This window comes from Anastrepha ludens, chromosome 2, assembly GCF_028408465.1.
Source record: "Anastrepha ludens isolate Willacy chromosome 2, idAnaLude1.1, whole genome shotgun sequence".
Classification (NCBI taxonomy): domain Eukaryota; kingdom Metazoa; phylum Arthropoda; class Insecta; order Diptera; family Tephritidae; genus Anastrepha; species Anastrepha ludens.
The window spans coordinates 122843952-122867017 of NC_071498.1; the positions used below are offsets into that span (position 1 = coordinate 122843952).

A 23066-nucleotide genomic window follows, 5' to 3' on the forward strand; every position below is an offset into this window, starting at 1 on the left:
AAGCTGCCTAAAACTACATTTGTTTGTAAAAAAAGTGAGTTATACTAATTTTATGAGGTACTCGCTAGCGGCGAATCTTGCTCGATGACCTCATTGTTGCTTTCATATAAAGGGTGTTTTTTTAGAGGTTAGGTTTTCAAGATGAAATAAAACGTATATAATTTAATGTTATGGCCAAGAATTTAGCTTTATTATAAAGATAAGGGTTTGCCATTATGTTTTAAAAATGATTTCGGGCAAGTGGCCGCCGCGGCTGGCTCGAATAAATTCCAGCCGAGAGGCCCAATTTTCGACCACTTTTTGCAGCAATTGGGGCCGTATGTCAGCAATAACGCGCCGAATATTCTCTTCCAAGACGTCAATCGTCTCGGGCTTATCTGCGTAGACAAGCGACTTCACATAGCCCCACAAGAAATAGTCCAGCGGTGTTATATCGCACGATCTTGGAGGCCACGCCACAGGTCCACGGCGCGAGATAATGCGCTCACCAAAAGTTTCCTTCAATAAATCGATTGTTGCGTTGGCTGTATGGCATGTAGCGCCGTCTTGTTGGAACCAAAGGTCGTCCACATCAACATCGTCCAATTCAGGCACGAAAAAGTCAATAATCATGGCTCTATAGCGCTCATTTGGCTTCATTTTTAAAGAAATATGGACCAATGATTCCCTCTGCCCATAGAGCACATCAAACAGTGACTTTTTGAGGATGTAACGGAGTCTCAGCAATGGCTTGTGGATTATGTTCACTCCAAATGCGACAATTTTGCTTATTGACACACCCATTCAACCAAAAGTGAGCTTCATCGCTGAACAAAATTTTCTTGTGAAAATCGGGATCGGTGGCCATCTCGTTTTGGGCCCATTCACCGAACGTGCGACGCGCTTGATGGTCGTTCGGCTTCAATTCTTGCACGAGTTGGATTTTGTAAGCCCGCAAACCAAGCTCCTTCCGCAAAATCTTCCGTAAAGTGGATGGGCACATCTCCAATTGCTGCGCGCGATGGCGGATGGACTCATTCGGGTCTTCTTCGATACTCTGCTCCACAGCAGCAATAGCGTCTTCGGTGCGCACTGTACGACGTCTCTGAGGATGCGTATTATCCACTAGAGCAAACGTGGTGCGAAACCGATCCATGGTTAATCGAATTAGTGACTCTGATGGACGATTATGTCGACCGAATATTGGACGCAGCGCGCGATGCGTCGCGCGAACCGAACCATTATTTTCGTAATAAATTTGCACGATTTGCAAACGTTGTTCAGGTGTAAGTCTATTCATTATGAAATGGCAAACCAAACTGAGCATAAATCAAGTGACAGCTATCAAAAAGACCATCTACGAAAAAAGTAGTGCCAACTTGAAAACCTAACCTCTAAAAAAAACACCCTTTACAAATTTTTCGTCAAGTGAGCCAAGCAGAGAAGTGGCGAATAGAAGAGCTATATAACTGCAACAAACACCAGATGAATGATGAATACACCAATGGATGAATAGCATTGGATTCAGTGACGTCATCTAAATGTGCAAAATAGTAAATGGGCAAAGCTTGGTGTGGAATTTATATTGTGTGTGAGACTTCGCGCCCAAAGAATAGAGGCTAAATCCGGCATATGGGCAATTCAGCCTTCCACCGTGAAGGAACATGGAATATGCCAGACTCCGATATCGTAAAGCAGATCGATCACATCTGCCGGAGCAAAGATGCGGATAGTATTCACTACCTAGTTAAGGCGAAATTCAAGCACAAACTGTCCATAGTAACTAAGACGAAAGGCACAAAAAATCCCAGATGGGACACGGGCAAGCTTTCCAATCTCAAAACCCTGAGTGCGTTTAATCACTCATTAAAAAAAATCGCCAAGATTCTGTAATCAAAAATAATATATGACCATCCGCTGACCAATGTTGGGAGATGTTTAAACACGTATTGAAGATCTTGAAGATCTGTGAAATGTGCCGACTGGAAGCACTAATGCCGAACTGCGCCCACCTAACACCCAAGCAGATGCGCTTGACAACTTAAGTGAACCTACATTAGTTGTTAGATTGGCTCAAAAAGCTAAAGCCAATAAAGCTCCAGGCAAGGACTCCATCGCTTCAGAACTGCTGAACGCGCTTGATCTAGAAGCCCTAAAACCGTTACACAAAATACTTTGACGAGTATGCCGCGAAGAAGCATTACCATTTGGTTGGGTCACATGGGCCATTATCCCGATTCACAAAAAAGGGGCAAGACTGACTGCAACAACTATAAGGACATACCATTACTTAACGTATGCTACAAATTATTTTCTACGCTGTTATTGGAGCGCATTAAAGCTCTAGCCGAGCAAGTGCTGGTTTCAGACCAAACAGATCCAAAATAGACAAAGCTTTTCTACTGAAGTAAAATAACGGAAAATGTCGGAATCGGGTTTTGACGTTCATCTCCTATTCAATGACCCATCGCCAACGCAATACATCCCATCAAAGCTGGTTCATTTAACGCTGCTTGCGCTCAAAGACACGAAAGGAAGAGTTTCATACAACAACATAAGACGAGCTCATTTAATATCAACAGCGGTATAAAACAAGGTGATGGATGCCCTTTCATCTGCCCATCTACAATGTAGTTTGGCATTATGCTATTAAAAACTTCACGAGATCGGGGCATCTACATTCTAGGACTGCTCTGACTATAGAATACGCGGACGATTTAGAAATTTTCGTCCGTGGTAGACGCTACCTCGACGATATCTTCTTAGGAATAGAAAAAATGCAGTATTGGTAAAACTGGCAATAATCATAAACAAATCCAAATATATGACTATCTCAAAAGTGAAAAGGAAACCGTCTGGCGTTATTATTTATCTCGGCGTACTAATAAGTAACGGCAACAACATGCAGTACTGTATATCTGACAGGATAATGGCGGCGAATCGTACGTACTACGCTTACATTAATCTCCCGAAATCAAGATCTCTCTCACGTAAATTCAAAGTCGCTGTTTACACATCATCTGCGCACCTGAAAAAATTAGGAGTCAAAAACTGGAAATCTTTAGCGTTGAATCGTATGGAATAGAGGAAGATTGCCAAGGCATCTAAAGCCTCAGTGTTTATCTCAAACACTTCAGAGGCTGCTTCGTTGAAAATTACATCTGAGTTATAGATTCATAACTGCGGGTCATTGGCAGTCTTGAAGACGGTCTGCAAGTTTAATATTCTACATTTTTTTTTCTCGCCTTCCCATCGGCAAACGCTGGTTATTAGAAGATTTTTCATGGCAGAAACGCACTTGGAACTTTACACATCCTCCCAAGGAAGGAATTAACCTGTTATGGCACATGGAGACACAAATGGAAGCAGCAGCCAGAGCTCTCGGCCCACTGACGATGCTCTCGAAATTAGTCGAGGAAAGCTTTACATTTATTTCTGTGCCATCTGAATACTTCGAGATCAAGTTTGTATGGGTAACAGGTCTCATGAAGAAATAAGAAAAATACATGGTGAGCTCTTCACCTTAGAAGCAACTATCTACCCTAACCTGGCCTAACTTGACGTGGTGTTCAGCACTCAACATGGTTATGTTCTTCTATACGGCGGTGACAAAACCGATGTTGTTGTTGTTGTTATTGTGTAGCAGCAGAAACCTTCCCCATACATATACAGGGTATGCTGCTGGAGTGGCAGTCCTTGGCCGAATATCAATCCTGGTCATTCCGGTGACATAGAACCAACTGTCGTGGGAACGGATAAAACCGATCCTTTTCCATGGTTTTAATCTTTCAATAAGACAACTTAACATCAAATTCATTGACCTCCCAATGAAATCCGACCACTAGTTTCATATCTTCCTCACGAATGTCAAATACACGACCCAATTTCCCGCAAGGAATGCAGGGAGAGCTTATTTGGGGTCAAGTTTATGACTCTCTCGATCGATGCAATTTCGTTTAAAAAGCATCCACATTTTCATTGATAGCTAAAAGGCTACAGAATCGCTGATAAAAACGTCGCATGAAGTCACTTTGAAATACTACTGAAACGTTTCGTGTCAAAATCCCAGGATTCCAGATTATAGCGGACTAAGGAATAAGTGGAAAGCTGGCGAGCTAATTAATCGTGGTGTCAATCTAACTGATAACGATGTATTGCCTGACAAAGCTGCAAAGTGTATCGGAAATGTTGGCCGACAATAATATCTACTCGCTCTTAGTAGACAGGAAATTTGCCTAACAACTGTAATCCTTGGCGATCATTGCTTGAATGGTTTCCACTTCGACAGATTAAGAGTTCACGCGGACGGTCGTCAACATTAAAATCACCGTCTTTGAAGCGACGGAACCAATCTCGGCACGTTATTTCACTTAAAGCAGCATCTCCATAAACTTTTTGTAGCTCTCAACGCGCTTCAGCCGCCGTTTTTTTTCGAATGAAAGAGGAAAATCAACACTTCGCGCAAATGTCGATTATTCGGCACAAAATCAGACATTTTCACAAAACCAAAAGTATGCGACACCAAAACAAAATCACTAATGTGTCAAAGCAGTTTGTTTACCATATGTCAAAGCTTATTTTATGACGTTTAGGTTATGTTAGAATCGACTAGCACTCACTGCTGGCGGCATCTATTCACAAACAGCGGGAACTTAGTTGCGCACCAATAACAATTTAAAGCCGAAATTTGGTCAAAAATCGTTTTTTTTTTTGTTTTTTGAGAGACCGCCATTTTTCAAAAATATTTATTTTGCTTATTCTTTCTATTCATTACTAGATTTAACATTACTTTGACGAAATCTGTTTGGTCGTGTCAGAGGATCGAGTTCAGAGATATAACGATCACCGCAAAACGTCTTTTTTGAAAGGAGCTCCCGGAGATCAGTTGTAACTCCTTTCCAAATAAATATTTTTACTAATACTAAGTCTTAAAATAAAGTTAAAAGATAACATAATACCTTCTGCTCAAATATGAACGAGACGTTATCAATAAAACGGTTCGCGGATGACATATGGCAAAAATAAATTTTTTTGTTTTTTGGTAGGACTGTTATAAGCTTACATGGCAAATTTCAGCGTGATATGTCACATAGTTTGTTTTCTGTGCTACTGTAAACAAGTCAAGCTCGAGTGTGTTCTTCGAATTTAACGATGGAAATTCAAGTTGAACAAAGAATTTGTTTGAAATTTTGTTATTCCAACAAAATTTCGGCTTCAGATGCCTTAAAAATGTTGCAGACAACCTATGGGGACTCTGCTCTATCGCGTGCACGTGTTTTCCAGTGGTACAAATCGTTCAAAGAGGTCCGTACATCGGTTGAAAACTTGCCTCATGAACGTCGTCCAGCAACATCAGTAAACGACAAAAACATCGGAAAAGTAAAGGAAATTGTGCTTGAAAATCGCACAAATCGCAAAATCGGTTAACACTGAATATTATTTAGACGTTTTAAAGCGTTTGCGCGAGAACATTCGTCTTAAAGGAAGGAATTGTGGGACAACAAGTCATGTTAATATCGTTCCGCAAGCACCGTATTCGCCTGATATGGCTCCATGTGACTTTTTCCTGTTTCCCAAGCTTAAGTTGCCGCTCCGTGGAAAACATTTTGAGACAATTGAAGTCATAAAAGAGAATTCGAAGAACACACTCGAGCTTGACTTGTTTACAGTAGCACAGAAAACAAACTATGTGACATATCACGCTGAAATTTGCCATGTAAGCTTATAACAGTCCTACCAAAAAACAAAAAATTTATTTTTGCCATATGTCATCCGCGGACCGTTTTATTGAAAAAATGTCTCAAAAAAAATTCTGGAAAATTCAATTTTTTGTCGGCCTTCTAACTGTATATAACCCCTTAATCATGAAATTGGCCTTCCTATCGGTGAAAGTATCATCAAATTACGAGATTAAGTGAGTTCATAATTTGTTTTTATTTTACTGTTTTTAAGTCAGTATTTAATTTTCTATTTGCAGAATATTTATAATAATATATATAATATTTAAGTACTAAATAATATTATGCACGGATTATTTAACATTCAGCCACTTATATCCCTATTGCACAACCCGAAGTTTGCTACCATTCCATTTAATAGGTTTTGTTTTTATTTTATAAATTCACGAAGTTGTTTAACTTTAGTATTTGAACTTTTACCTAATTTATTTCTTCACGCGATCTGGTTTAACGTCGGCTTTCGTTTTTTCTGCTTCAAATTGACTACTTTCATCTTTAATCAGCGCCTTTAGCTCACTGGTCCAGCCGAATGCGTCGGCCATTTGCCACACTCCTTCATAACAATCACCCAGAAAAGTAATATCGCGCGTATTTTTTGGACTAGAAAATTTGTCAACGGCGGTCCTATTTATAAATACGCGTACACAATTCGGTTTAACGAAATCAATCAATGATGCGAATGGATACACCTCCAATGATGTGCCCATGACAATCAAAAGGTCACAATCTGCGAAATCTTGCGGGGGCATGCTGTAAAAATTGTCTGGCATATTTTCACCAAAGAAAACAATATCCGGCTTGACAGTGCCACTGCACTTATTACACAGCGGTAAAACGTCACTAAATATTTTTTCCTTCATCCATTCTTTTGAAAATGACTCGTTGCAATCTAAACAATGGTTTGTATGAAATGTACCATGTGCTTCCACCAATTTCTCCTCTGGTATTCCGGCTAAACGCTCTAGCGAATCAATATTCTGCGTGTAGTGCCGAATTAACATTTTTTTCTCGTTTAAAAGACGTATGAAATAATGCGCCGGAGTCGGGATAAAATGTCCAGGATAAAGTTCCTTGGCCAAGGTGAAGAACGGTTTCGGGTTCTCCATGAAGTAATCCAGTTCAAATATATCAGTCGGATGGGGTAAATTATATTTTTTTAAGTTGTGATAAAGTCCCGAACCAGGCGAACGAAAGTCCGGTATGCCAGCAGCTAAAATTATAATAATATAAGCACAGTATAGTAAAATTGTACGAATAAATAAATCATATAAACAAAAATAAAAATAGATTAAAATATAATATAGGGTGACCAGTTAGCAAAGATAATGTTTGTATGCAGTTACTTTACTTTTCGCGATTTTGACAAGTCTTCTGTCAGGCGCCTTTCCAATACAAAAGAAACGAATTAATTGTCGGATCATCCGTGCGTGCGTGTGTATAATTTTTTATATTCCCCAACAAGTAATTCCCCTTCCTTTTGTTTGTTTATTCATGGAGCCTGACGACATAGAGAATTCGGAGGGCGCAATCTTGTATTCTAACATCCTTGCTTTTTAGGAGCAATCAAAGTTACTAATGGCATCCACCTGTCAAAATATTCAGTAAGGTTGCATTTCATCATGTATGCCAGACATGTGGAAATTATTAAAAAAAAATATTATCGAAATTTCGGCTCAATTGTAGATACGGAGATCCGCATTTTAGCTAAAAAATAATCTTCTCGGACGAGATCCATTTTTTTTTTTTCGTTTCCACGGCAGTCGGTTCTACGTTACCGAAGCGACCCGGATTTATATCCGGCCAAGGACTGCCACTCCAGCAGCTTTCCCCATATGTAAGTATGAGGAATGTTTATGGTGCTACAACAACAACAAGCTCCATTTTTTGACCAGCAGAACACAAGCCACTGTGTTCGACCAAGCATCAATTCATACACAAAGATTGGCAGTTTAGTGCGGTTTATGGCCTAGCGGCGATGTTAACCGACTTTTTGTGGGTAGAACTCGACAATGTCGGTATATTTGAACTATAATTCTAACAAGACGACGACGCTACATGCCATGCAGGCGATGCAACTCACGATGCTGTTTCATAGATAATGACACGAATGACGAGTTTGAAAGTAGAGAAATAATCGATTTGTTATAACACGAATGTTTTTTTTCTTTTTTTTTAAACTCTTTTCCTATTTCTCTTAAAGAATGGGCCCGAAAAATATTGATCGGGCGAAAATCGTTATAACATCAAATTTATCAAAAACAATGTATATTCTATGTTTTCTATATTAAACAAAAAACTCATACCAATTTTCTTTGTTATAAACAAAATGGATCAATTTAGATTTGACTCATCTCATTCGGCTGCTCATTTTTAATGAATTTTTTCAATTCTAATTTAATATTATATATACAGCGTATCATACCAGTCCATGGCAAAACGGCTATACTGATACTGACACGATGCTAAATTAGGCCAGAATAGAACTGAGACTTTATGTTGTTTTATAAATGGCAGCAAAGGTTTTTACAAATACTCCTTCATATTTCGTAATTTATAAAGCCCGTGGAAATTAACGTTTTGCTTTGCATACCACTCTGGCAGATGGCTTGCAAACCTAAATACTTTTTAAGGAACTTGTCCAACATTTTTAATTTAAAGGCACCTGGGACTTCTCTTCGCTGCAGTATAAAACTCAGCGCCCTGAATCTGCTTAAAGTCGACTCTGGCGGATATTTCATCGTACATAACCACACAGTCATATTAATGGATGTCTTGACTGTATAATGTCGCGCACGTGTTTTAGCACTCTTATTTTGTTTATCATTTCGATGGGGTGCTACAATCTATTTATACCTATGAATTTTTTTCGACTTAACCTTTCGACATGTGGACCTGTTTTGCAGCATCTCGAAATGAAAGACAACGTTTTTTGGAAATAATGACACCACTTCTTTAGCTTGTGACTGCGACAAAAATCCTTTTTTTCTTCCTCATTCAGGCAATAATAATAATAATGACAATAAACACTATGAATATGTATCCTCCTTTTTAACAGTTAGTTTTACGCAAGTGATGAATAAACAAAATTGACTAGTTTTTTTGTGTCCATTCTCTATTTGGTCACCCCATTTTTAAACAGGCATCTCAAAGGTTTATCTTAATAGTCAATGCAACTTACATGTTGATATTCCGGCACCGACCATCGTGATCACTCGTGCAAAACCATTTTCTTTCCAATGTTTCAGAAATCCATCAAATGTTAAATCTTCTAAAACCTTAAATATAGAAAAGAAGTAAAATTATATTGTACTTGCATCAAAGATAGTAAATTGTAATATAACAGAAGGTTTACCTTTGCGGGTGGATGTGGTAAGAGTTGGCTGGTAATTGAATTTATAGTAAGCTTGGAAAAGAGGCTATTCAAGTTCGTCCGAATACTATCGACTACATCTAAAAAAAAGGTTAATAATGCATTTTAAATTTTTTATTTACACATATTTATAGTATTAAAAGTAAGTATGGTAGTAAAAAACAAATAAATACAAAACCGCGCGAAATGAAAAGTTACGTTCTGAAATATTTCGAGCAGTTTTCATATTTGCGTTAACAAGTTGCAAGAAGAGCGTTCGATGGGGCGCTAAGCATGCTTTTGTGGGAATTACTTATGCTATCTCTCAGTTAGAATTTACAGAATTTAAAATTTGTTCAATCGTGTTCAATTAACGGAGCGACGTACAGTTTTGAATCGATGATTTTTTACGAGGAGCTTTTTAATGGCAGAAATACACTCGAAGGTCCACTAATGCCTTCCAAGGCACGACAGCTATTAGAAAAATATTTTCTATCATTTGGCGTTTCATGCCCACAGGTAGTTTGGAGCTCGGAATCGTGTGGTAGTCAGGCACTAACCCATTATAAACTTACAGAAAAAATTTTTTTTTTTGCATTCCTGTACTCCTCTCGTGAGGTTATTTTGCTATTTGACAGTTCTACAGTTTTTGGTTCGAAAGTCGCTTGAACGCAGCGTCACTTCCATGAGAGTATTTTACTCCTCGAGGTATTTTTATCTTGTCGCGATGAGGAGGTTTAATAAGTGCAATGATCCTCACAGCAATGTTGGCCGTAGCACAGCTAATAGTAGGACCTCCCAAGTCTTCTAAAAACAATTCACCTAGTAGAGTCTGACCACAGGATATGACGGCTGCAGCGGGCGTCCGTCTTGCATCAAGAGGTTTGCGATATAAACGTGTTACTGGAATCCAACTGGATTGGCCATCTACACGATTTCAGTGCAATCGAATGGGGCTCTCTAGACGGAAAGTATACCACCAATCTAACAAGTCGAGTGAATATATTTCTTTTCTTTCAATCAGTTATCATTTTTGAGGCTTACCTATAAAAGTCAGGTAGAAATTCAATTTCGTTTATATCAAAGTGGCACTATCAAAAACTTTAATTAATTAATAAATATTTCCTGATTTTTTTATAACTTTGGAAATATTTATTTTGCCAACTTTGTCTAGGAAAGAGCAATCAAATAAATGAACAATCCCGTTTTTTTTAAATAGTGGCTCATCATTTATTCCCTTTGTTTCTTGTCTTTCACATTTGGAACGATACTAATCCTCAGCAGACTTATCAACTAATTATAGGCTTGGGAACGAACGGCAGATATTTTTTTTATGAGGAGCTTTTTCATGGCCGAAATACACTCGGAAATTTTCCATTGCCTGCCGAGGAGCGACCGCTATTAGAAAAACTTTTTCTTCACTTTGGTATTCCACCGAGATTCGAACCTACGTTCTCTCTGTGAATTTTGAATGGTAGTCACGCACCAACCCAATCGGCTACGGCGGCCGATTTGCATTCCTTATTTCAACTTATAATGCTGCAACTCCTGATATAAAAATATTAAGCAGTACAAAATACTATGATTCAAAAAAATCAGTTACAAAAACCGGAAGTGATTACTCGCAGATATGATTTTTATCAAAGGCAGAACAGACTAACAGCACGTTTTTAGCCCTACTGTACCAATTATACAGCTTCGGTTTTTGTACACACTACCGACTTTTGAATTGCCGTGTTTACAAACAGGTTGGCATGGCATTTCAAGCAAACGCAGATATGCATTTGGCAGTAATTTATGAAACTAGCAACACAATATTATCGGCAACACCGAGCTAGGCCAAAAGCAAGAGTGATAAAATACACCGTGGGTCAAGTATTAAATAGTATTGGCACAAACATATTTGTATTGAACAACTACCGTAACCAAGTCATGTTGCTCCATCAGAGAAAAACAGATTTCACTTATCAGGCAAACTATTACTTAGGACGAAGGCGAATTGAATATTCTATGATTCTTCACTTTGCGCAAACTTACCACCCGTTACACAAGGCTTCTCCTCGGTTTCCGATTCCGCATCTTCATTCCGCGTTTCATCATCACTCTGCTTTTTTGATGTCCCGGGCGCATCACTTTCACTCATCACTGCCAATTTTTTTGTTGGTACGAACGAATTCCTAATAAATCTAAGTATTGAATTTCTATTTACCAACGCCGTCTTTAATAAACTCGAAGTAGTAAAATCCACAACAATCATTAAATTCACAACATACAAATTCGCCTCGGTGTAGGCGAAACCACGAAAAGTCACCACACTCCAATAAGATTGAGTGTTGCTTTTACTACATGACTTAACGTTGCCAGACGTATAAGGCAAGAACATGGCTTCGACAATATTTTATTTAACAGGCATTCGGCACTTTAGGGAATTTCAACATAGATAAAAAATATTTCTTTATCTATATAAACTACTACGAAGAGATAATTTTACTCAAAGTTATATAAATGTACGAAAACATGTTGTGTAAAACCAATAAGGCACCACAGTTTCATGCATTTCACCACTAAAGCCACGCTATCTGACTGGAAAGTGCAACACTGCCAATTGTCATTTTTGTTATGATAGCTTGACACTGACCAGCCCAGCTGGTTTGTTTTCTTTTCCTGAAAAATTTTCATCCTTGAGCGTCGATTTTTATACAAATACAGAAATTGCAAAAAAAAGATGCAATTTACTTAAAAGAAGTGTGCAAATTGTTAATTGATATAATGTAAAGGTTATTTTGGGAGTAGATTTTGTGTTTCTGTTGTGAATACGTGAAGTTGGACACGAACGGGTGGCACGTTGCCATTGCAGACTGCCTAAAATAACAATTGGACGGTGAGAAAAATCTACCACAGCGTCCTCTGGTGCTCATTAATTTTATACAATTAAATTTTGCAGGCAATTTATGAATTTGTTCCACAAACGCAGACAATAAAAATTTTAACTATCGATTTTCTCCGATACCTCGTGAAAAATGCACCTCAACCACGCCACTGCAATGGCTAACTACCAACACTACCCGCCACCGCAGATTTCAACGCACGGTGGCACGCCCACTGTGCAGCAACAGACTATAGCGACGGCTGGCACACCGTTTACTCTGCACCAGTTGACCGCTGTGCAAGCCATACAACATCCAACGCACCAGGCTATGCTACACCCGCAACATCCACTGGTGCACTTACTCGATATTTCTACGACAAATACACCGAATCCAACGCCAGTGCCTCCTACTAAAATCGAGGTGCCGGAACCGGAGCCCATTGAGGTAAAAGTGGACGATCCCCGCAAAAAGAAGGAATGCCACGTCTGCAAGAATAAATTTCGACAGTTAACTACTTTGCGCAATCACATGAAAATCCATACAGATGAGCGGCCGTACAAATGTAAACATTGCGATAGAGCTTTCCGTCAGATTTCAACGCTCACCAATCATGTAAAGATACATACCGGCGAGAAACCATTCACATGCAATATTTGCGCAAAAGATTTTCGCCAGCAGAGTACACTTATCAACCACATTAAAACCCACAAAGGTTAACTATTATATACTCTTATAACAGTTTGACAATTTCGCCTTTTTATTGCAGAATCCAGTACCCCAACCTCATTACTGAACTATCAGCCTGGTACTAAATTGAATCATCGCAATTCCAAATTGGCTCAAAATCAAATGGTAGACTATCAAAATCGATCCATTACAAAAACTCTTTATACTGGCAGCTATAGTTCACCTCAAGCCGAGGAGTTGGTTAAGCCGTATCAGTGCAATGTGTGCAAAAGACGATTTCCGCAGCTGAGTACACTCCACAATCATGAGCGGACACACATCGATCCCAAGCCGTATAAATGTGAAACATGCGACAAGTCTTTCAGTCAACTGGCCACTTTAACCAATCACAAAAAGATCCATACTGGTGATAAGCCATACGCTTGTTCCTTCTGTTCCATGCAATTCCGACAGCAGAGTACTTTAACCAACCACATGAAGACACACACCACAGGTGAGCCTTTTGTGTGTTCGCCGTTCGACTGAGAAATTATAACTCCAATTTCCCCCTAACAAAGCTTTTATTTAAATTTACACGCAAACAGCCGCCAGCAATGCAAACGTAGTGCCAACTACCACCACCACAATGGCAGCCCCACACGGAATCAACCACATGACCACTTCAACACTCGTTACACAAGGCGAACATCCCCAACTTAATAACATGGTACATCAACAATTACAAGCTGAACATCCATTATTGCACTTTCTCGATAGTAACACAACTGTAAGCACCATCGTTACGAAGGAGCCGTTCAATCCGAATACCAGTCGTCGTTTCAAAAACGAAGCCGATAGCTTGATGCTGGAGAGCCCGGATCGCCCTTTCCCATGCGCCATTTGCCGAAAGGCTTTCTCACAACAGAGCACTTTAGCCAACCACATTAAGACGCACACCGGCGAGAAACCATATAAGTGCAAAGTATGCGAGTCGAACTTCCGACAATTGTCCACCTTGAATAATCATCTAAAAATACATACTGGCGAAAAGCCCTACAGCTGTTCCTATTGCCCTAAACAATTCCGGCAGAAAAGCACTCTTATCAATCATGTCAGAATTCACAATTGTTAAAAAGGCCATGCAAGTGATTATACAATAATAACTATAATGACGGCGGAGAAGCTAAAGCTATAAGAGACGTAAACAATTGAAATATTGGCCAACTATCCCTAAAAGAGATTAAAATATCCAATAGCAATAACCCATAGAACAGATAAACACAGGCAGACCACAGTATCAAAACGTAATATGATGATAAGGAGTAAAACAATGGAAAAAAAGAAAATAACATTGTGAATTCGGTGTTTAAACTAACTATAACCAGCTGCTAAACGTAATGAGTTACTTACCTGCTGTGCAATATGTATTGTCCATGTAAATTTATTATATACTAACGAGCTACATGAGTAAGTAAGATTCAAATGAGTACAAGTACTGATTTGCTATTTTTATTGGTGCAAGATACACCACACAGAGTCGCTTAAACAATCTTCCAGGATGTTTTATGGAATATGATTAATCTACTCTTAAAAATACGCAAACTAATATCACCGCCATGCTCTTCTGGTCATATATTTTTGAGTAGGAGAGAGTAATGCGACCTAAGATCAGTGTGCAGCTTGCAAAATGTGCAGCATAAAACATTCCCTAAAAAATTTGTTTGATAATATTGTTAAAACGATCATTTTTGGCCCAATGTACATTCGCATTTTTCCATTAATGTTAAACCGACTATAGTGGCAGCGTTGATCTGTTATTTGATTATATAAATTTGTATATAATTTCATTATGAGTAGCCAAAGGCTAACAATTTGTTCAACCAACAAACAAAACTCTATTGCAACTGTTTTTTTTTTTTAGACTACAGGGTCCGGCACTCGAAGTGTAACCCATTAAAAAGGCCATACATTTATTTTTTCTCAAGGCGCGTACACCCTTTTCGGGTGTTTGGCCGAGCTCCTCCTCCTATTTGTGGTGCGCGTCTTAATGTTGTTCTACAAATGGAGGGACCTACAGTTTCAAGGCGACTTCGAACGGCAGATATTTTTATGAGGAGCTTTTTCATCGCAGAAATACACTAGGAGGTTTTCCATTGCCTGCCGAGGGGCGACCGCTATTAGAAAAGTGTTTTTCTTTATTTTGGTGTTTCACCAGCATTCGAACCTACGTTCTCTCTGTGAATTCATTCCGAATGGTAGTCACGCACCAACCCATTCGGCTACGGCGGCCGCCATAAATTTAGTTTGGACAAATACTTTTATTCAATTCAAGGTTAAAAATTGTGTAAAAATAATACAAATCTAAGATTCAATTTACTTTTGCTCGATATGACCACCTTTTGCCTTGACTATGACCTTGAGACGGTCATCAAACGAATCGCAAGCCGCCCGAATGTGACTTGCAGATATTTTGGCCCACTCGCGGACAATGGCTTTTTTCAGCGCCTTGAGACTGGTGAATCTTTGAAAATATGAAAAATTTTCTCATTAAAAAACACAATGTTCGGGAATTGATCACTTTCGGCCAAGCGAAGCAACTTCTTCGCTCTCTCAAGGTGTTGTTGCTGTAGCAGCATAAATATTCTTCATACTTACATATGGGGAATGCTGCTGGAGTGACAGTCCTTGGTTGGATATAAATCCGGGTCGTTTCGGTAACGTAGAACCCACTGTCTCTCAAGTCTGACTTGTTGCTGCTTTGGTGCGAGATCAAGCGCTTTTTGGATCTTGTAAGGCTTGACTTTTAGATGCGGCGGATGCTACGGTCAGATATTTTCAGTTCGCCATTTGGTGGCACTTCGTCGGGAATTTCGCTCAAGTCGCTTCTTCACTTTTTGAACCATTTCACGTGACGTTGCACTCTTTTAATGACCATTTCCACGAAGTTTCGCGATGCTACCAGTATCATTGTAACTAGTAATGATGCGATAAGCAAAAAATTTATTTACTTTAAGGTGTTCGAGCTCACGAACAATCGCTGGTTGTGATTTTCCAGCCAAATATAATGCAATCACACTATTACGTTTGAAATCCATTACTGATTTCCTTTTATCGCGACAATCCTGTCATTTAGCTAACTAACAGACAGCTGATGCCCGTGCATCATCTACGCGTGCGATCTGACGTTGGATACACTTCGAGTGCCGGACCCTGTATGATGCTGATAATTTGCTGCAGTCGTTCCTCGGCAGGCATAGGCAAACCTCTGAGTGTATTTCCGCCAGAGAAAAAAACCATAAAAACTCAAAACTGTAGGTTTATCCATTTATGGGGCAACAGCAAAACACCTCCACAAATTGGAGGCGCACCCAAAAGGGTTTTAGCGCAATTCATAGACGGCGATATTTGAAAAAGTTAGGAAAAGTATCGAAATTTTCATGTATTTCATAATTGTTGAGGTATAGGTTATCACCCTGTATACAAATTTTCTTTACAACTTTGTTGTTGCTTTCATATGCAAATTTTTTTTGAAGTTAGCCGAGCAAAGAAGTGGTGAATAGAAGAGGCCTTATATATATATAATTGGCGCGTACACCCTTTTTGGGTGTTTGACCGAGCTACTCCTATTTGTGGTGTGCGTCTTGTGATGGTGTTCCACAAATGGAGGGACCTACAGTTTCAAACCAACTCCGAACGGCAGATATTTTTATGAGGAGCTTTTTCATGGCAGAAATACACTCGGAGGTTTGCCATTGCCTGCCGAGCGGCGACCGCTATTAGAAAAATGTTTTTCTTAATTTTGGTGTTTTCGGCTACAGCGGCCTTACAAGACATTAATTCATTCATTCAATTCACAAAAACAAAATTTACATGCATTTTGTTTATCCAATTTGTTGGTTTGAATGTAAAAATTGCAATCAGTGTAAGCAACTAACAAAATATAGATCACTTTGTCAATCAAACCCCCGAATCACAAGAAAAAAAACTGCCACTCAACCGCACAGTTTGTATGCATTCGCCTTGGCAAGTTGCCTTTTGCGTACATCCACAAATATGGGTGTATTTCTGAAGCAGATGTGGCTCTAACTTTTCTACTCTTGTTTCTTAACTTAATATGCCAGTAGTCGCTGTTCAGAATAAAATAAAAACGTGTACCTTTTTTTAAGTTGCCTTGAATAAAGCGATGCGTTTACAGCGATTTGGACGACGCTGTAGTAAGCTGCTACAACAACAACGCTAAAAAATCCCACGACAGTGGCGGTCTACCGGTATACCCGAAATAATATGCCGTGAAGAGTCACTACTTCTCTGAGTTAATGGGAATGGTTTATGATCTTACCACTACAACAGCAACAACGATGTCACCATGCAAGTCATGCCTGACGGCTATTCGTACTGGGCAATAATTTGTTTTATAATTTTACTTACTCATGCATGGCTCTATTATATATACATACACATACAGGGTGTTTTCTTTTATTTCAAAATGTTCGCTTCTTATTAGTGCGGATGTTTTTGAGTAAAAAAAAAAGAAAAAATTAATTGAAAATGAACAAGCAAAAAATATTTAACATGCATAATTGTACTATTACGTATAAAACCAATTATAATGTGCGTAGAACAAAACGTTTAATAAAATTCATGTAGAATAAACCGATATTTGTAAGCAGAAAAACTTCAATGGTTTTTTTATAACTCTCCCTTTTTTAATAAATTTCAGATACTTCGATTTTTCGAAATTAAATTTTTACAATATCATACACACACATACTTATATAAATAAATATTTTTACTATTCCGTATATTTTCAGATTACCGCATACATGAATACCGAAGTCTAAAAGTTAGTAGTTTTATAAAAAACTATTTATTCGAAGCAAAAAAGTTTAGTGGATAAAAAAGTATGCTTTTCTACCGAAATGTTCTCTCTCTCTGCAGTATTTTGACGGTACACTTTTAAACCTGTACGCAGTCAAACTGTAGCTAGTGCAAGACGATGCAGGCACAATATGTAACGAGGCCAACGGGATGGGAACTTTGGAACACTTACTCTGCCACAGCCCTGCACTTAGCAAATCACGAATAAACTGCTTAGGTTCTGCATCATTTTCAACATTAGAAAGTGTGAAAGGTCAAAAAATTAGCAGCCTACTTAACCTGTTAAGTGATTATGTCGTATATATGCGTCAATTTCAAAAGTTCATTTTTTAGTTAATGTCGTATATGTGCGTCATGCCGAAAAAGGAAATTGAATTTGCTATGAAATTTAAAGTTAAGCAAAACACGAAAATTTCCCTGTTATTTTGACATTATAAAGTAAGCATGAACACTGAATTTCCGGATAATCGTTATCATAATCGTTCAGCCAACGCGCACGGTGAATCCAATATTTGGCTGAAAACCGGTTTTGCATCCCGGTCTTCGCTTGAAATTAATTCAGCACAGTAAATCGAGCTCTCTAAGAAAAACTAATCGCTTAACAGGTTAAATTATCTAAACTATGTATTAAAGAAAAAACATAAAGTTCTGAAAGAGTTAAGGGTAGTCAGAGGTCCGAAAAAATTATGATTTTCAATATTTTTTTTTTGCTAATCAGTTGTTTTATTTTACAAAAATAAAATATAGCATTAGTGTATCATGTTTCGACTTGACTTTGGAAAATTTCAACACAAAAAATTATCTATTGTAAAAGTTATCGCCCGTTTCTCCACAAGTCCCTTGCGGTGATCATCACAAGTCTTTGGAAATTCATCTAAAATCAATCGGGCAAGAGAAATTAGTTTTATTAATAGATAATATTGTGCCTGATCGAAGCTTTTTTTATTTTTAATTAACAATATGGCGGCCTCCGGAAATATTTTTCAGATTTTCGAGAAAAAACCGACAGTTAATTGTTTAAAAAAATCGAAATTTTTGAAAAAAAAATCCTTTAATTATGTTTTTCAAAAGCTGTATAAATTGTATTGAAATCTACCAATCGGCTTTTAAGTTACAGTGATCACCAGTTAAAAAAAATAGTTTTGAGAAAAACGCTTTTAAAGTTTTTCTATCGATTACGGAGCGCCCTTTGTTAATAGTTGAATAACTCGAAAAGTATTTGTCGGATTCACTTCAAGTTTTCACACAATATTTTTAAGATATTTTACTTTAAGAAAATGCAAAACAAATCCAATTTTTTGAAAATTCTGACAACATCCTACCTCTTAAACTCGTCATATAAACAATTGGTTATCACTATAGCTAAATTTCTGGTGCATGTCCGATCTACAGGATCAACCAAGTCCAACTTAACCTGTTTTACTGTATGAATAAATTTTGTCGACCAGGCCCGCCCAAGAGTTCCTGCAGATGACTTCTAATTGAGATCGAAACACCGAAAAAATAAATAAAAACAATTCTCGAATTTGTTATTTTATTATTAACACATTGAGTGCCAAACGTATTTGACGAAAATCTTCACTGGAGCCAAAGCATGTTTTTTTAGAAAGCAATCTGCTTTATTGCTTTTCCGAATTGGCCTCTTATTACGGCACTGGCATAGTAAAAACCACACAAAAACTCGTTCAGCGAATAAGGAAATCAGAATCTCAAAAATGTTGCTTTAAGTTGTGTCATCATTTTTAAACTCAGATGTGAACGTAACACGTTCCATCCTGTGTAATTCGTACTTGGGTTACGGGCATGCTTCCGTGGGGGTCACGTAACCCAGACATGGGTTACGCTTTTCTTGTTGAAGTTTAATAAGATATTCAGTTGCATTTTGAAAACAAATTTAATGGAACAAGTTCTGAAGTATAAATATATAAAATATACAACATAAAAATATAAAAAAGACCTACTAGTGTTACATTATTGGTATTAGCGCGTCGACAGTAAAACTTGGGGCTGGCAGGAAACTTAACGGAATCACGCTTAATACGGAACGTGTTAATGTGTAAGGTGTTTGAATAAGAAAATATTCTTTTATAAATAAAATACAAAAAAAATTGTCGAAATGCTGTTTTTCTTATTTCATGAAATTTTTTAATCAACGACATTTATGCATAAAGATCAAATATCGGTTAAATCCTGTTCACAACGATTCCTCTGGCAACACAAGCTGTGCATATCAAAATTTTGCATAGCTTTTGTATTCCATTTATAACGCATATACCTATAATATCGTCCTTCAGCTCTGTAATCGTCTCGTGCTTATTGGTAGAGACAATAAATTGCACATAGCCCCAGAGAAAGTTGAATGGTGTCGATTCGCAAGGTCTCAACAGTTGTTGCTGTATCAGTTTACTAAACCCTGCCAGTGTAATCACCGATCGTCTTCGTCTAATTAATCGAACGGTAGGTCCATGCTGTTTCAACGAGTTGAGTCCACATAGCGAGGGTATTGTGTAAGTGGGTTTAAGAGGCCATGTGAAAAGGTGGTTTGTATCGTGCGAGGTACCTTCACATGTCGGACTTACATTGAGCATGTCGGGGTCGATTCTGGATAAGTAGGAGTTTAACCCGCTACAATATCCAAACCGTAATTGAGCCGAGTTTACGCGGATCTCACGAAGCAGCTTAAGGGGTAACACCACTGTACACGAGTAAAATAAACACGATTTTTAAAGAATTTTTTTGTATAGAAGAAAAAGGAAAACAATCACTCTGTTTGGGGAAGTTATTACTTATATACTAAAATACAAAACTACAGAGTTTGATCGAAAAATTTTACAAAATGGCGGCATTGGAAACATTTTTGTAATACGGTTTCTCATGAAGGAGCTCCGCGGCACGCAGCACAGAGGGTGCAAATTTTAATCTGGAACAAAGAAACATTTTTTTTCTTAATCTAGATAAGACTAACTAGAGAAACACGTAGGGGATTTAAAAAATATTTATTTTTGTGGGATTAGCAAGCATTTGAAGGAAAAAACTCTATTTTGGACTAAAAAAAACGGCACTTAAATAATTATAACAATCGTTTAAATTAATTTATCGAAAATCCCCTACGCTCTTCTCTTAAGAAGGTTATTATACAGCCGTAGTGAAAATCCTGATTAAAAATATTTAAAATTGTTTGAGTTATACTGCGTGCCAATTTCAGAAAACGTGTTTTGAGAAAAACGTGCTTAAAGTTTGGAAATTTGGCGAAGTTGTTAGGTAGCAGTCACTAACGCTTGGTTGAAAGCTTAAAATATTTGTGAAATAAACTTCGGTAACGTATAAAACTTTTTATTCTGTATTTTAAAAGGTTCAAAGAATTTTTTAAGCTTATAAAAAAAAAATCAATTTTTTGAAATTTCTACAGTGGTGTTACCCCTTAAGCTCTTCGTCCGCAATGGGTGGTGGTTGAACTCCGATAACGGCACTCGGGGGCCGGTGGTTTAAGCCAGTAAGCTAGACGTCCAATGCGCGATCTTATGACCTCATTATTTCGTGAGAATGATGTTAAGCGGCCTCTACTAGACGAAAGGTGCTTCAAGTGTGGCCTTGGAAATTAACATGTGAAGTTGTGATTCAAATCCACCTCTTCTACATTCTGTGAACTTCTGCTAAAGGGCTTTTGGATATAGTACATCGCTGCCAAGAACATTGACCACTGATGATTTCGCTAAGAGCTTTTTCTTCAGTTTAATTCAGCTGAAGTCATAAAATTGTAGGCACCTCCATTTGTGTTGAGGAGCTCAATCAAACATCCAGCAAGGGACGTCATTCCACCTTCTATATACATTTATAATTGGAGCTTACCTTTTTGATTGTTTGGCCGAGCTCCTCCTCATATTTGTGGTGTACCTCTTGATATATTCCACAAGTGGAGGGACATACAGTTCCATAGATTCGGAGTTTTGCCATTGTCTGCCGAGGGTCGACCGCTAATAGAAAAAAACTGTTTCCCGCAATTATATATAGGGTCCGGCACTCAAAGTGTAACCCATTAAAAAGGCCATAAATTTAGTTTGGAAAATTGCTTTTATTCAATTCAAAGTAAAAAATGTGTGAAAAGAATACAAAATTAAGAATCAAGTGACTTTTGCTCGATATGACCACCTTTTGCCTTGACTATGGCCAGATGCGAATCGCAAGATGCCCGAATGTGACTTGCAGGTATTTTGGCCCACTCGCGGACAAGGACTTTATTCAGCGCCTCGAGACTGGTGAATCTTTTAGTTCGGATCTTGCTCTCCAAAATGGCTCAAAGAGAATAATCCTTCGGATTCGCGTCTGGTGAATTTGAGAGTCATTGTGTGGACGTTATGAAGTTAGGAGTATTGTTTTTTAGCCATTCTTGGTTCAATCGAGCTTTGTGAGACGGTGCCGAGACCTGTTGGAACGTCCATGGTCTGCCACCGAAATGTTTGTCTGTCCACGGCTTCACAGCGACCTTCAGACTACTCTCCCGACAATATTTCGCATTTACCTTGACGCCAGGCTCGATGAAAACGATTGGAGAGCGTCCATCTGCGAGTACAGTGGCACAAACCATTACCTTGCCGGGTGCTGCATCCTGGTGACCAATCGATGACTCAAATTAAATCCTATCGTTTTGGGAGTTTACGCATTGCGTAATTTGAAGAATTTTCTAGTTAAAACACCAATGTTCGGTAATTAATCACTTTCGGCCAAGCGAAGCAACTTGTTCGTTCTCTCAAGTCTGACTTGTTGCTGCTTTGGTGTGAGATCATGCGCCTTTTGGAACTTGCAAGGCTTGACTTTGAGATCATTTTTCAGTATGCGGCGGAGGCTTCGGTCAGATATTTTCAGTTCTTTCGCCATTTGATTGGCACTTCATCGGGGATTTCGCTCAAGTCGATTCTTCACTTTTTGAACCATTTCAGGTGACGCTGCAGTCTTTTGATGACCACCTCCATGACGTTTCGCGATACTACCAGTACCATTGTAAGGTGTAACGGTGCGATTAACAAAAACTTTATTTATTTTAAGGTGCTCGAGCTCACGAACAATCGCTGGTTGTGATTTTCCAGCCAAATATACCGTTTGATATCCATTACTGATTTTCTTTTTTAGCGTTTACTCTCGGCAAAATGCTTCCGCGTGCTTGTAAGCAATACTCTGGACTGTCATTTAGCCAACCAACAGACAGCTGATGTACGGGCAGCTGTTTCGCGAGCGGTCTGAAGTTGATTACACTTCGAGTGCCCGACCCTGAATATTTATGTACTCAAATAATTCAGTCTCGAGCCAGTGTTCTTCTTTTTATGCTATGCAGATTTGGTCAGAACAACACTGAGCTGCGAATACTTTTCATTATATTAAAGCCAAAAAACAATATTGTGAGTAGGGCTACTATCACAAAAGCGTATTCACAAAGGTAACTCGAACTATTTTGCCAGACCCAGCATCAATGGACGAGACTATCAGGTACAACTTTGTGGTGATCTGTTGTAGAAACAGAATATATGCCGTATTGAGAGATCAGCTCCAGATTTAGAATCCTGGTTAAGGTCAGCTCATAAATAATTTTTT

General features: G+C 38.4%; 2 protein-coding genes across 2 annotated transcripts; one reads left to right on the forward strand and one right to left on the reverse strand.

Moving 5' to 3' along the window:
• Nucleotides 1-5889: 5889 nt before the first annotated feature.
• LOC128855246 (NAD-dependent protein deacetylase Sirt2) lies at nt 5890-11386 on the reverse strand. Its single transcript, XM_054089973.1, has 4 exons — nt 11104-11386; nt 9070-9167; nt 8896-8992; nt 5890-6927 (listed from the first exon to the last, which is right to left on the reverse strand). Exons 1-4 carry the CDS (start codon nt 11321-11323, stop codon nt 6143-6145), a joined length of 1200 nt encoding a protein of 399 aa, XP_053945948.1. The 5' UTR covers nt 11324-11386; the 3' UTR covers nt 5890-6142.
• A 4-nt stretch (nt 11387-11390) lies between these two features.
• LOC128855245 (zinc finger protein 501) lies at nt 11391-17259 on the forward strand. The gene is made up of 4 exons (XM_054089972.1): nt 11391-11947; nt 12011-12648; nt 12703-13116; nt 13208-17259. Exons 2-4 carry the CDS (start codon nt 12087-12089, stop codon nt 13732-13734), a joined length of 1503 nt encoding a protein of 500 aa, XP_053945947.1. The 5' UTR covers nt 11391-11947; nt 12011-12086; the 3' UTR covers nt 13735-17259.
• Nucleotides 17260-23066: the final 5807 nt, after the last annotated feature.